General features: G+C 37.8%; 1 protein-coding gene across 1 annotated transcript in view; it reads left to right on the top strand.

Annotated features, from left to right (window-relative positions):
- DISC1 (DISC1 scaffold protein) overlaps positions 1-15777 on the top strand; it is a 420969-nt gene that overhangs the window by 51583 nt on the left and 353609 nt on the right. Inside the window, exon 5 of the mRNA XM_044674988.1 lies at positions 3052-3287. Within this exon, the coding sequence (XP_044530923.1) occupies positions 3052-3287 (236 nt within the window). The remainder of the gene's footprint in view (positions 1-3051; positions 3288-15777) is intronic.

The raw sequence follows: 15777 nt of genomic DNA, 5'->3' as shown, positions 1-15777 counted from the left end.
TCTTCAGAAATAGGGATGTTAGGAAAGAGGATGGGTTTGGGGGAAAAGATAGTAAAATGCTATTTCGAATATTTTGAGTTTGAGATGCTCATGAGTTATTCAGTTTACAAAGCCAATGGACAATTGGAAATATAAACCTGGAGCTTAGGAAGAAGACTAGAGCTGAATATCTAGATTTGAGAGTCACTATTCAGCCAGCATTTACTTTGTGCCAGTAACTATGCTAAATGATGGGGATTCAAAAAAAGGCAAAAATAGTCCCTGCCTTCAAGAAGCTTACATTCTAATAGAGAAGCCAAATGTAAATAAATCAGGTTCCTACAATGTTCACACAGAGTAGCTGAAAGCTAAACTTAAAGGAGAAGCTCTATTATTTGGGAGGGGGGAAGGATCAGGAAAGATCTTTGGTAGGAGGCTGTAATATCATTCTGAGTCTTGAAAGAAGATTCCAGGCAAAGGGATCAGCCAGTGATCAAATCAAACTGAGATGAGTGATGGAATGTTGTGAATAAAGAAAAGCAAGTAAGGCAGTATGACTGGGTTGCAGTGCGTGGAAGGGAGCAAAATGGCAGTAGACTGGAAAAGTAGGAAGAGCTAGATTGTTAAAAAGCTTTAAATGCCAAACAACAAATTTTTTATTTCTTCCTAGAGGTAATAGGGAGATGCTTGAATTCATCGAAAAGGGGAGATGGTATGGTCAGACTTGTGCTTAGGAAAAGCCATTTTGGTAGCTATGTGGAGGATGGATTAGTGTGGGGAAAGAGACTGATTAAGGGATCATTTCACTAATCTAACCAAAGGATGAGCTCGGGACCTAGGGTAATAATGTGTAAGTGGAGAGAAAAAATTCTGAAGATAGAAATGACAACATTTTGGAACAGATTGGATATTTGGGGCTGAGTGAGAATGAGGAGTGAGTTTAATATTGGGTAGGATCCCCTTTTAATTGCATGCGTGCTTTTATTAATGGAAGCAGAAACAAGGATGAGAAAGCCTCCATAGTGGCATGGGAAAGCCTCCCATTGTCACTCAGGGTAAAGATATCCATTGTCCTTTTCTTTAGTATCTTATTGACATATGACTGATATGAGGAAGTTATTCCATGCAAAAGACACTGTTTTAGAATGGTAGGGTTAGTCAAATCCAGACCTCTGAGTGGGTTAAACAGACTTCAGAACTGGATTACAAGAAGACTCAGTCAGAGACTGACCTGCCATTTTCTGATTGGAGAAAGAAAGGCTTTAGTGTGTCACCCTAGGAAGAAAGTCCCAAATAAGCTGTGGAGTGCAGACACATAGGAATATGACAGGAATAAGCACTCAGACAGACTGGGAGGTGGAGAAACAGAAGTGCTATAAAAACTCAGGGAGGCGTGAGCATTCAGGCAGAGGAAGAGTAGTCAACAGCAGCAAATGCTACAGACAGGTCAAGATGATTGAGAAATTAGAAAGGACAAAAGATTTTGCCAGTTCATTACTAATTATAATGCTTTGCCATATGTATAGCTAATGGCTCTCGTGAGCTTATGTCCTTGATACACATCATTTATGACTTTCCAGATCTAGTAAAGGAAGTAGAAGCCTGTGGGGCTCTAATAAGGAATTCTAATTGAATCAAAGCACTTTGAGGTCAGAGTCCAGTTTCCCTTTTGTCTTTGTACCCCCATCACCGGGTCTAGTACCTAGCATATAGCAGGTAGTTAATAAATCCTTGTTGGATTGGAATTGAAGTACTACTACAACCCTTGGTAATTAGCCCTAGCCTCTCCTGTCAATCTAAGTGAAATGTTGATTGACTGACTTCAAAGGTGATGATGCCCTGTATTCTTTGTATTATAAGTCAATTCTGAATTCTGAAGCCACAGAAATTCAATTTTTGAGCCTATGGCACAAACTAGATGGCACTCACCGTCTATTTCATTAAAAAAACCAATCTGGGGGACAGCTGGGTGGCTCAGTGGATTGAGAGCCAGGCCTAGAGATGGGACATCTTAGGTTCAAATCTGACCTCAGACACTTCCTAGCTGTGTGACCCTGGGTAAGTCGCTTGACCCCCATTGCTAGCCCTTACCACTCTTCTGCCTGGAGCCAATACACAGTATTGACTCCAAGATGGAAGGTGAGGGTTTAAAAATAAATAAATAAAAATAAAAAAACCAACCTTACCTTCCATTTTAGATACATCTTACTGTGCATTGGTTCAGAGGCAGAAGAGCGCCAAGGGCTAGGCAATGGGGGGGTTAAGTGACTTGCTCAGAGTCACATAGCTGAGAAGTGTATGAGACTAGATTTGAATCCAGGACCTACCATCTCTAGGCTTTCTCAATCCACTCAGCCACCTAGTTGCCCCCCCCCCCAGTTATTTAAAGTAATACTCTGTTCATATTCCCTAGATCAGACAAACCAAAGGTAAAATCTACCCAAATTTGATAACTAAGAATGATCTCTGTATTTTAACATGAAATTTTATTGTATTTAAAAATGTTAAAAACATTCTCAGCTCACAGGCTCTACAGAAACAGGTGGCAGGAAGATTTGTTCCCATTGGTTGCCAACTCTTGCTCTAGCTTATAGCCCTGTAAAGGCATGCTTCTATGGTTTTTATTCACAAAAAAAATATTTTTTTTTGCCACATTTGGACTCAAATGGACATAAGGGTAGGTTTGAAGGGGATCTGCTGAGTGGTATTATGTACTTCATAAGTGACTACATTGGATAATGCTCCTTGTCCTGGCATCTCACCACTTTATCCACTATGACGGAAGTAATTTATACATTTAAGGCATTTTTCCAAGTCAAATTTTTGGATGCCCCCAGCAGTTATTTCATGCTTGGGAAGGATTGTTTCTCCTTATGCCAACTAATCAGAAATGTAAAGCCGGCATGATTTTTCCAGCTCAGCAAACCTCAGAAAATCTGCCTGCCTCAGAAGAAGCATCAGTCACTGCTCCAGTGCATACAGTTAACTCTCATTTAAATGACTCATTATCGGCCAAGCAGTTTGCTGTTAGCAAGGTTAATCTGTAAAATCTGTTCTGCCTATCCCCTACAGAAGGAAATCGAAGGCCTCCAAGCAAGGATGTCTGTGCTTGAAGCAAAAGATCAACAATTAAGACGGGAAATAGAAGAGCAAGAGAAGTTCATACAATTGCAGGACTGTGAGCTGACTTCCTTGCTGGGCTGTGTGCCCCTGGGAGAACTGCAGGAGGTCAGGAAAGCCTTGGATGACACACTAGCCTCATCCTATCAGATTCCAATTAGTCTGGAGCTCCCTGGAACTATGAAGAGGTATTTTTTTTTCTTCCTTAATTATTTCACAGTTGTTTCTTGTGGTGACTTGGTGGCACTCTCCAGTCCCTGAATTGTGTCATCAGCTCACTGGCACACAAACTCTTTCTAGGCTGGGTAAGTAGCCCATAAGGTTAGAGTTAAGGCTGGGATTTGCTCGATTTCCTAGCCATTCATTCAACAACTATTTATTGAACACCTACTCCACGAAAAGCATTGTATTTGGTGTTGGAGGACGATTCAAAGGAAGATCATTAAGATAAATAAGTCCCTACTCTTGTGGAGCTTTCAGTTTGGCAGAGAAGATGAGGCACAAATATAAATATGCAGTAGTATATAAATATGCAAAAACTGTTTGATAAGTGTGATAATAGCTAACATTTATAAAGTACTTATAAATGTACAAAGCACTTTATATATGTGGACCTCAGTGGATCCTTACAACAATCTTATGAGAGTAGGTATTATTGTCATTCCCATTTTATAGAAGAGAATAATGAGGTTAAGAGAAGTTAAATGCCTTGATCAGGGTCACCTATTTAGTAACCATTTAGCAGCATTTGAACCCAGGTCTTCCTGACTCCTAGTCTAGTATATGGTGTTATGCCTTATGTTTAGTTGTGGCCAACTCTTCCTGATCCCATTTGAGGATTTCTTGGCAAAGATACAGGAATAGCTCACCATTTCCTTCTCTGGCTCATTTTATAGATTAGGAAACAAACATAGGTAAGCAGAGTTCAGTGACTTGTCCAGGGTCTCTGAGCTATTAAGTGAATGGGGCCAGATTTGAACTCAGGGAGATGATTTTTCCTGATTTCATGCCCTACAGTCTATCCACTACTCCACCTAGTTGTATCATCTCAAGTATATAGCAACTATAGAGCATAGTAGAATGTGAAACCAACTAAAAATGATAGTGTCAAGTAGTATATGATAAAACCACGAATTGCACAAAGGTCCTAAGTGAAGACAGAAGAAAGTTCCTAGCCAATTGTTTTACAAATGGACATGGCTGGTCACAAGAGAGGATATATTTGTTAAGAATGCTGAAAAAAACAATGGAGTCATTTCAACAAATACCTCCTTCCTATCTGAAATATTCAAAAGATCTAACAGTCCTGTTCTTTGCTCTCAAGGAAGTTATAGTTTCAACAAGTCTACAAGTCACACTTATAGGAAACATAACAATTCAAGAAAAGTTATTAGAGTATTATAGAGAATGTATGCTCTAGGAATTCTCAATACTCTATTGAGATTTTGTTAGTAGCAGCATTTTTATATATATGAAAGGCAGAACATTATTATGTTGGAGATAAGCCTTGAATGAATCACCATCTGCTGTAGTAAAATTAATTAATCTATTAATAACTTTGTAATAGAATCATTTGAACTTTAGGCTTACTAACACTTAAAATTTAACTGAGAAAAAAATTAATATAAAGCCGCCTAAACCCATTCTGGTCCTCTGAGAAGCTCTAACTTTTGGAAATTAACATTTTCTTTTTCCTTTTTTTTTTTTTTGAAACATTATCTCAGCTCTAGAAACTCTTCTTCTGCCTATGCATTCTCCTAATCCCTTCCTGTCTCTTTTCTGGGATCTTTTAGGCCAGGAGCAACCTTGCTAATAGACATTTTCCTCCCTGTGACATCAAAAGTGGGAAACCAATAAAATTTGCCTGTTGGAGACTTTGCCCCTTCCTGGAAAATACTTTGCTCTAATCCCCTGCTCTGAGCAGCACTGTTGTATAGGATGGAGCCCAAATTAACCCACACCAAACTTGAGACTTTGGCATGATCTGGGTATTAGGTAAGAAAGGCTATCTCTTGCTGGATCATTGATCCATTTCCATCTCCTGCTGTAGCCTAACCTCATTACAACAAAAGTCCAGACACTCCTCACTATGAAGAAAAGGTGCCTCTCCAATATACATTTCTGGGTGAGGCAAGATGGTGCAGTAAGGGTAACCACCAGCTGAACTCTCTTGACGTTCCCCTCAAAATAACTTTAAAAAATAATGCCTCAAATCAAATTTTGGAGTGGGAGAGCCAACAAAAAGTTGGGGTGAGATATTTTTTCAGCCTAAGGAAACTTAACAGACAAATGGGAGAAATCTTTAACACCAGGGTCTGGTGGATATCTGTCCAGAGCCCACACATGTGAGGGTGCAGCAACAGGTTTGGAAACTCTCCACCTCAAGACAGAGAGGGAGTCAGACAACTGTTCAGAAAGAGATTGCAGAGAACCCTTTGCTGGCAAGTGGTACAGCTAATGATGACTGGCAACTCTATTACCCATATGCAGTTATGGATCTCAGTTCCAGGGTGTAGAGGGGCACTGGTGATTGGCCACAAGGAATCAGGGAGTCTGGTCACAGTACCAAAGGAAAATGGAGTGCTAGTGGATTCAGCTGCAAGGGATCAGGGGTTCTTCCTGAGTAAAGATCAGTGTACAGACCAGGAGAGCAGTAACAAAATCTTATCCCAGATCACACCACCTTGGCAGCACTCAAAACTTGCACACCCCCAGAACTAGCTCTGAAAACAACAAAATGAAAAAGCCTGAAGCTTGGAGCATTGCTTTCCCTTCCCCAGGTGAGGAAGGTCCAATTTTAATATAAGCTTCTAAGTAAATAAATAAGCTAGGGCAGTGATGGGCAAACTTTTTAAAGAGGGGGTCAAAGGAAAGGAAATGCTCATCTGTCAGTCTGTTTCTAAGGCAACTCTTTCAAAGTTCCATTGTATTGTATCCTACTCTTTGTATTCATCAGATTAGGAATAATGTCCCACAACTGGATAGAGCATTTCAGGAGACTGCATCTGACCCACGAACTGTAGTTTGCCCATCACTGGGCTAGGGGGAAAAATGAATAAACAATAGCAGCAAAAAGAATTTGACCATAAAAAGTTACTGTATTGCAAGCAGGAAGATTAAGAAATAAACTCAGAAGAAGACAACAATGTGAAAATAGCTATGGAAAAGGCTCAAAGAAAAATGCTAGTTTAATCCAAACCCAAAAAGAATTCCTAGAAGAGTTAAAAGAAAGAACTAATATTGGTAAAGAAAAATAGGGAAAATAAATGAGAGTTATGCAAGAAAATTATGAAAAGAGAATTAATAATTTCTTGAAGTATAGTGTTTAAATGGTTTTTGATCATAACTTTCAGGGAGTCCAAGAATTCTTTATTGCTTCTTCTCAATATGTTATCCAGCTCAGTTGGTTTTGTAATAAGATATTTTCTATTCTCTTCTATTTTTTCATTTTTTAAATTTAGTTTTATTATTTTATGTCTTAAATTACCAGGTTCCTCTTGTCCAAATCTAATTTTTAATGAATTATTTTCTTCAGTGATTTTTAGTGATTCTTTGTCCAATTGGTTGATCTTTCATAATTTTTTTTGCATTGCTTTTATTTTTTTCTAATTTTTCCTCAACCTTTCTCATTTTGTTTTTAAAATATAAAAAATTATTAAAACATAAATTGCCTATACCAGTGGTTCCCAAACTTTTTTGGCCTACTGCCCCTTTTCTAGAAAAAAATATTACTTAGTCCCCTGGAAATAAATTTTTTAAAAAATTTTAATAGCAATTAATAGGAAAGATAAATGTACCTGTGGCCATCACTGCTTCCCTGGATTGCTGCAGCACCCACCAGGGGGCGGTAGCGCCCACTTTGGGAATCACTGGCCTAGAGGAGGAAATAGACTATCTAAACAAACCTATTTTTTTAAAAAGAAATTGAACAGGCTGTAAATGAACTTCCTCAGAAAAAAAGCATCAGAACCAGATGGATTACAAGTGAATTTTACCAAACATTTAAAAATAATTTAATTCTAATATTAAATAAATTATTCAGAACTGTATTGTGGAAGAGTCCTAGAGGGATGTTAGAAGTTACAACTCAGCTAGGAACTCCCCAGGGGAAATGAAGCACAAAAACCCTTGGCTTATGAAAATGAAGTTTATTTTAAAAGGGAAGAAACTGGTAGGTAGGACCCTAGCACGCCACCCAACTTTCTAAGTCTCCTATTGAAGGAGAGCTTTTTTTTTTCTTCTATGGGCCCTGCTTAATCTTCCCTATGCTATCTAAGAAACTCCCAATGCTATCTGACTTAATTTAAACTTACTACCAATAATTAATAAGAAAGAAAGGGGGAAAAAAACCTCGGGCTTTGGCTGCTGTACTAAGTAACTCAAAGTTATAGGTGGAAAGCTTTGAATTGCCTTAGCCAATAGGAATTCTGGTAGATGGATCACTGCCAGATTAAGACTGGTCTCAGGGAAATTAGTTTCCTCCAAGCAAACTCTCTACCTGGATGTCAAAGATTTTCTCCATGAAAATCCTGACTTTCCAGGGAGAATCTCTTAGAACAAAACTTCTCCTTCAGCTTGATGGGAATTATAAGCAGAGATAAAACCTCCCTTTAGTTTGGTCAAAATCCAAGAAGGAATTTTTTTCAGTTATTTCCAATTGTAGACCCATAATTCCTTTCTACCCATAATTCTTTCCCAGGGCTTATCTCAAAATTATCTTCTTTCAACCAATCTAGAAAACCAGACTATCCCTAACTATATTCCTACAAAACAATTAGTAAAGAAAGAGTCCTGCCAAACTCCATTTATAAAACAATTATGGTGCTAACATCAAAACCAGGAAGAGTGAAAACAAAGAAAGAAAAGTATAGGTTAATTTCATTAATGAATATAGATGCAAATATCCTAGATAAAATATTAGCTAGTAGACTGCAACAGTATATCACAAGATTATACATTATGACCAAACAAGATTTCTACCAGGTATGTGGCATGCTTTAATATAGGAATCCTTAATGTTAATAAGTAGTATATACTTAAAACCATCAGCAAACATTATTTATATTGTAGATAAGTTAGAAGCCTTCCCTATTAGATCAGGAGTGAAAAAAGGATGTCTGTTATCCCCAATATTATTTAATATTGTATTAGAAATATTAGCAATCCAATAAGTGAAGAAAAAGAAATGGAAAGAATCAGAATGGGCAAAGAGGTAATAAAACTATCTCTTTTTTGCAGATGATATGAAAATATGATATAGAAAATCCCTAAGGATTCAACTTTAAAAACTAGTTGAAACTATCAATTTTAGCAAAGTAGTAGGATATAAAATAATCCCTAAATCATCAGCATTTCCATATATCACCAACAAAGTCCTGCAAGAAGAGTTAGTGAAGGGGCAGGTAGGTGGCTCAATGGATTGAGACTCAGACCTAGAGATAGGAGGTCCTAGGTTCAAGTCTGACCTCAGATACTTCCTAGCTGTGTGACCCTGGGCAAGTCACTTAACCCCTATTGCCTAGCCCTTGCCACTCTTCTGCCTTGGAGCCAATATAAAGTATTGACTCCAAGATGGAAGGTAAGGGTTTAAAAAAAAGAAAAGAGAAGAGATAGTGAGAGATATCCCATTTAAACTAACCATTATTATTATTTATTATTATTATTCCTGTTGACTCCTTAGGAGCATAGGGCTGCAACCATCTCATGCCAGCGGACTCTGTTCTGGGCAACTTCCCCCAGCTGGGCCCATGTCATTCCGATTGTTTTTGTTTCATTTTCGGCAGATCTTCGCCAGGTCTGTTTTGGTCTTCCAACTTTCCTCCTCCCTGAAGGGTTCCAGCTCAATGCTTGTCTGGCTACGTTGTCTTCCGGTTTTCCTAGCTTATGTCCTATCCATCTCCACTTACGTTTCTGCTTCCTCGGTCATATCGTGAATGAACCGTCTCTTGTCATATCTTGCGCTCTTCTTGACTTGACAGTTAATTTCCCAGTACTGTGTTCGAAGTTCTTCTTTCTCCTGTTGATCTTGGCACTGGCTGATCTTCTGTTTCAAATCTCTTCTCTGTTGTATCTTGGCCCATGTCTCTTGTGTTAACCATTCCTTGCGCTTTCTCTCTCTCTTTCTCAGGACTTCTGTGCAGGTGGTCTTCCAGGTCTGCTGGAGTTTGGTCCAGTGGTCTTCAACTGTCTCTCCCGTGAGTCCTGTCAAGGCTGTGAACTTGTTCTTGATTTCGCAATTGAATGCTTCTTTTTCCTCTCTGGTCTTTAGATCTTGCACGTTGAATTTATGCTGTAATCTGCCTGAAAGGTCGTTGAATGATTTCAACTTGGTTCTAAAAGTTGCCACCAGGAGTTGGTGGTCCGAGGCCACATCTGCACCACGTCTTGCTCTAACATCTAGAAGGCTTCTTCTCCACTTGCGGGAAACTGTGATGTGATCTATCTGATTTTCCGTCCTTCCATCAGGCGAAGTCCAGGTTGACTTATGAATTTTCTTGTGTGGGAATATAGTACCTCCAATAACAAGATCGTTGAAGGCGCAGAAATCCGTAAAGAGCTCTCCATTTTCGTTACAGGTGCCTACTCCATGCCTTCCCATGATGAATTCCTTTCCTGTGTTGTCTTCTCCTACCTTTGTATTCAAGTCTCCCATAAGGATCTTCAGGTCTCTTCTTGGTGTGCCGTCAAGTAGTGCCTGTAGGGAGCTGTAAAACTCTTCTTTTTCCTTTTCCTCTGCTGCATTGGTGGGTGCATAGCATTGGATGATGGTGATCTTCTTCCCCTTTGAGTTGAACCTTGCTGACATAAGCCTTGATGAGATAGATTCCCAACCTATCAGCGCCTTTTTTGCTTCAGGTGTCATGAGCAGCGCTACTCCCTGGGTGTGGGAATGGTCCGGGTCTTCATGGCCAGAGTAAATGATGGTTTCGCCTGATATCAGACTGGTCTGGCCGCTTCCATTCCATCTGGTCTCGCATAAACCGAGGACCCTGATGTCGTATCTTTTCATCTCATTTACTACCTGAGCGAGTTTTCCGCTTTCGTATAAGGTTCTTACGTTCCATGTCGCTATTCTGGTTTTTGCCTTGGTCGTCAGAAGATTTATCGGTAAGCTGGCTTCCCAGAGGCTTTCACCAGCACGCGTCATGGACTCTGTTGGAGAGCAATCCTCCAGACTAGGCAATCATCGGTTTTGTTGGTTTGGTGAGGTTGCGGTTTCTATAGCAAATGTGATTTTTTACGGGGTGAGGTTGCTAGCCCCACGCCCAACCCTCCTCCTTTTTCAGCCGGGCTTGGGACCGTCCTTGGCGGAGTTTTCCTTGGGGAAAACTAACCATAGATAGAATAAAATACCCAGGACTGTCTCTGCCAAAACAAACCCAGAAACTATATGAACATAATTATAAAATACTTTACACAAATAAAATCGGATTTAAATAATTGGAGAAATATTAACTCTTCATAGGTGAGCACACCCAATATTATTAAAAATGACAGTTCTACCTAAACTAATTTACTTATTTAATGCCATCCCAATTAAATTATCCAAAAATTATTTTACAGAACCAAAAAAAATTTCATAATTCATTTGGAAAAAGAAAAAGTCAGCAATATCAAAGGAATTAATGAAAAACATAAAGTCATGAGGTTAAGCAGAGCCAGATTTTGAACTATATTATAAAGCAATAATGACCGAAACTATCTGGTACGGCTAAGAAGTAGAAAAGTAAGTCAGTGCAACAGGACAGGCAAACAACAAGGAGTTATAAAAGGTTATAGTAACCTTGTGCTTGACAGAAGTAAAAATTGAAGTTTTTAGAATAAGAATTCACTATTTGGTAAAAATTGTTGGGAAAACTGGAAAAGTCAGGCACAAACTATATGTAGACCAATACTTTACATATTTACTGAGATAAGATCAAATAGCTGCAAGACCTAAACATAAAGGGAGATAATATAAGCAAATTAGTAGAACATGGAACAAAATTACCTCTCAGGTTTATGGATAGGTGAAGAACTTGTGAATAAACAAGAGATAAAAAGTATTCTGAGATCTAAAATAGATAATTTTGAATATAATTAAATAAAATTTTTGTGTGAATAAAACCAAAATAAACAAGGTTAGAAGGAAAGCAGTAAATTGGGAAAAAAATTTTAATTATGTTTCTTGGATAGAAGTCTCATATCTAAAATAGAGAACTTTGTCAGATATATAAGAATATAAGTCATTCCCCAATTGGTAAGTCATAAAAAGATATAAACAAACTGTTTTTGAATCAAGAAATCAAAACTATATGTAAGTATATGAAAAAATTCTCTAAATCAATGATTAGAGAAATGCAAATCAAAACAATTCCAAGATATCATCTCATGCCTTTCAGATTGGCTAAAATGATAAAAGGTAATGATAAAAGGTCAAAATGACAAGTGTTGGAGGGGATTTTTGAACATGGTTGAACTGTACACTAATCCAACAGTTTTGGAGAGCAAACTGGAAATATGCCCAAAGAGTTATTAAATTGTGCATACCTTTTGATCCAGCAATACCATTATTAGGTTATTTCCTAAGGTGATCAGGGAAAAAGGGAAAGAACCTATATGTTCTAAAATATTTATAGGAGTTTTCTTTGTGGCAGCAAACAAAGGGTTGCCAATCATTTGGGGAATAGTGACTATTTAAGTTGTGATTTATGATTTTGATAAAATACTATTGTACCATAAAAAATGATGAACAGGTTAATTTTGGGAAATATGGAAAGACCTACATGAAATTATGAAGTGAAGTGAGAAGAAACAAGAGAACATCATGTACAACAACAAAAACAGTATTGTTTGAGGAATGGCTTGTGTATGTGTCCACTTCCAGAGAAAGAATTGATAAATAAAAATAAATAAGACATCATTTTACAGATACATATTTTTTGTCAAGTGATATTTTGTCCAATGTGGGTAGGGAAGGAAGGGATTTAATTAGGAATTTCAATGTAAACAAGAAATAAATAAATTTTTTAAAAAGGAAGAAAGAACAGCTTGGTAAAAGAGGCACAAAAATGTCAAAGAAAATGGCATCTTAAAAAAGTAGAATTGACCAAATGGGGGGGAAAGGAGATAAATAAGCTTATTTTAACAAATTCCTTAAAAATTAAAATTGGGCATCTGAAAGCTAATGATTCCGTGAGACATCAAGGAACAATGAAATAAAGTCAAAAGAATGACCATATTTAGGCCATACTTAAGAAAGAAAAAAAGTAAAATAAAAGGAAGTTTTCTGTAAAAAATATTTATAACAGCTCTTTTATAAGTTGAGGTAGATCGAAGTGAGCAGAATGAGAACAAGTAATACAATGTCAACAACACTACAAAAACATGTGACTTTGAAAGAACTATGGTAAGTGATGAAACATGTAATCCATTATCAAGACATGATGGATTTAGAGTACAGAGTTAGACATTCACAAAAAGACATATAAAAATTTGTATCAACATGTAATCTGGAAAAATTAAAAATTTAAAGTAAAAAAAAGGATAAGCAATACAAAATAATGTTTATAAGGCATGCTGAGCTTTTTAAATGAAAAAAAAAATATAGTCCAAACACTTTTTTTCCTCTTTTCAATAGAGGAGGTATGTATTTTGTCAATGAATCCTTTATAATGTTAAACTTTTTGTCTTCTATTTGAAGATATTTATGTGGGAGAATGTGCTATAGATGTGAAATGTTCTGTGCATTTTCAGATGAGGTCATTGCATTATTAGTTTTCCTTAACTTTTACTGCTATAGGAAACTTCTCACAAAGTGGAAGTAGTTTTATACTGTTTATCATATTTATATTATTTATGTAAATAGTTTTACAATATTTAATGTTTATAATGTAGAATAGACATATATATGTATAATACAAATGTTTATAATGTAGGAAAAAACACATTAATATAACTTTTTTTAAAAAAGAAACCAAGGACAGCAAAACCTACTGTCATTCCTGAGTATTTGGCTTTCCCTTCATATGTGCCTTCCTACTAGTTTTCTTTAACTGTATGTCCATTCTCCTCTATGAATTTATTGTATAATGGTGGGGACAGTATAAGCCTGGTTTATGGGTGGGCTGTTACATTTTTGTTTATTTCTCCTCTTGTCTTCTATTGAGGAAGTGCAATGATTAATATGTTCTTGCTTTCTACTGAGGAAACATTATGGTTATTTCTGTTCTTGTCTTTTGGCATAGCAAATTTTTCAGTTTAAGGATTAGTGGTACCCTTGTGACCAATTTTGTATAAATGTGAAACCCACTGGTGCAGGCTCAGGAGCAATAGTGCAAGTGGTAGGAGTGTGTCCTCTTCCATTCCAGAGTTACCTCTAGGAACCTAGGAGAGTTGAGCTCTCTCAGGTAAGGTATCTCTATGGTTGTCACCTTGGTCCCCTTTTGGGAATAACCATGTTGGCCTGATAATGTGGGTGCAGGTAGGGTGAGTGAACTCAAGGAAGGGTACCTGGGAAGAATTAGGGGTTGGTGTCATAGAGTCATTGTTATTATTTCAATTTTTTTCTCTCTTCTGGTTGATACTGAGTTGAGGGCTCCATCTTTTAGTCTTTGTATACCTGGGGATAATAGACCATTACTCTTTTCTTCTTGTTAAGCCTATTTAGACCTGAATGGCTAGATGACATATGAAATAGAAAAATCATGAAACATACTCATGAAGAGAGTTTTCAAAGACTCATATAATTACAAAACATCTCCAGAAATTCACGACTGGAATTATTATTCTCTTTATGGGCCAGAGATACACTATGCTATTTGTGGAGAAGTAGGCTCTGATTTACTCACCCTAGGAGCAGTGTGGAAGTTCAAAAGGAATAATTTATTTCTTGCTCTGGATAAACTGTGCCTTGAACTTGACAATATACTTCTTAATTGCATTTGGCATTTCTGAGCCTATTACCAGTGGCAGGATGTCTGATATTGCATGAAGGGCATCACTGGTGACCTTGCCACTTTGAGAATCCTCTGGATGAGTGTGGTGTAGACTGGGGAAATCTCACTCCTCCCTTTCCCCACTTGCTTTCCATTTAAGTTTTAGAAATGAAAGCAGGAGTTTTACAATTCCAATGATTTATTTGGACATGTAACTTGGAGATAAAGGGATGGGAATAGAGTGCTGCCAGCTTGTGACGAGGAGAGCCACTGTTTGACCTTGGGAGCTGAAAGGGGTTTTCTTTCAATATGCAAAGGGCAAAGTGTTTTGTTATATAGCATCCAGTATGCAGAAGCATGGTGGGTTGACAGAAAAAGAAAATTGAGAGAGTCTTGAGTCTGTCTATAAAATTTCAAAATATCTGCACTTAAATTCCTATCACCTTAAATACAGCATTTTGCAAACCAATCATTGCCTTCCCCATTGAATTGAGGCAGATGTGGGTGAGAGGAATCATAAGATCTTACATGTAGAATTGGAAGGGACCTGAGAAAACATGTTGCCTAACATCCCCATTTTACACATAAAGAAACTAAGGCCCAGGAAAGCGAATCCTCTTGTCACAAAGAGAGTAAATGTAAAGCCAATATTTAAACTTAAGTTATCTGACTTTAATAGCCAGCACAATTTTCCACTGTACCAATTTGTGGAGTGTGAAGTGGAAGGAGGGTCTGAAAGTTAAATTTAATGACTGCTTTTGGCGAGCTTCTCATTTCCTTGTCAAAGCAAGTCAGTGTCTGTCCTTGTCTCATCCTGATCTCCTTTATTGATGGAAGAGAGGAGATAGATATTTAGTTGCAGGGTCATTTCCCCGAATGTAGACATTATTCATTTATGGTACAGTCTGAAACACAAAGAAGACAATTTGGGTGTACAATATCCCCCTTCCCCCCCCCCCCCCAGTGTAGTTTTCTTGTCTTTTATCCTTAGTGGCTAGTTGAATGTGTGTGTTTTGAAATCTAGATAAGAGATATATTTGTGCCAACACCTAACAAATGTGTGTCTCAGAAATAATAAAATGATTCCAGTAATTAACATTATGATGATGCTCATATGAGTCTGAGCATTGCCCCTTAACAAGCCATTTAGAAATGTCTGCCTGGCTTCTGTTAAATTGTGCCTGGACTCTTCCTTTCTCAGCTTCTGGGATTTTTCACGCTTAGCACAAAATATATTCTAGAGGCTCTTGGATGCATTCTCTCAGATTGTGTATTTAGGGAAAAATGTCACATCTCCTCATGAACCGTCGACAAGCTGTGAATCAAACATTGCTCCTGGATGCAGCCGCTCTACCTGGTCAGACATTTTATGCTTTGGGGGACAGTGGGACAGACAGAGGAGCCTCATTCAGGGCTGATGGACTGTGGAGGGCAGTAGGCTGTAAACCAGGTAGTCTTTGTTGTAGTTCTAGTAGGTTAACTGCAGTTGTGTACACTGGGAAGATGCAGAAGATGAGATTCACTTGGTGTGCCTCTCATTCTCCCTATTCATTGTCTCCACATACCACACACTTTCCTGCAGAATGAATAATCCAAGGGGCGATGTCTGGTCTTCCTTCAAATGAGATTTGAAGTAATGAAATTCAGCAGTTCACAATTGACTGAAAAAATCAATAGCCTTTCTCTTTTCCTCAGATACATATCTTATTAAAGGCAGAAGAGACAGGGAAACAATAAAGAGGGCTTTCAAGAGCTGAGGCAA

Source organism: Gracilinanus agilis, chromosome 4, assembly GCF_016433145.1.
Source record: "Gracilinanus agilis isolate LMUSP501 chromosome 4, AgileGrace, whole genome shotgun sequence".
Classification (NCBI taxonomy): Eukaryota; Metazoa; Chordata; class Mammalia; order Didelphimorphia; family Didelphidae; genus Gracilinanus; species Gracilinanus agilis.
Note: the sequence above shows the minus strand (reverse complement) of the source record. Positions and strands in the feature narration are given on the sequence as shown.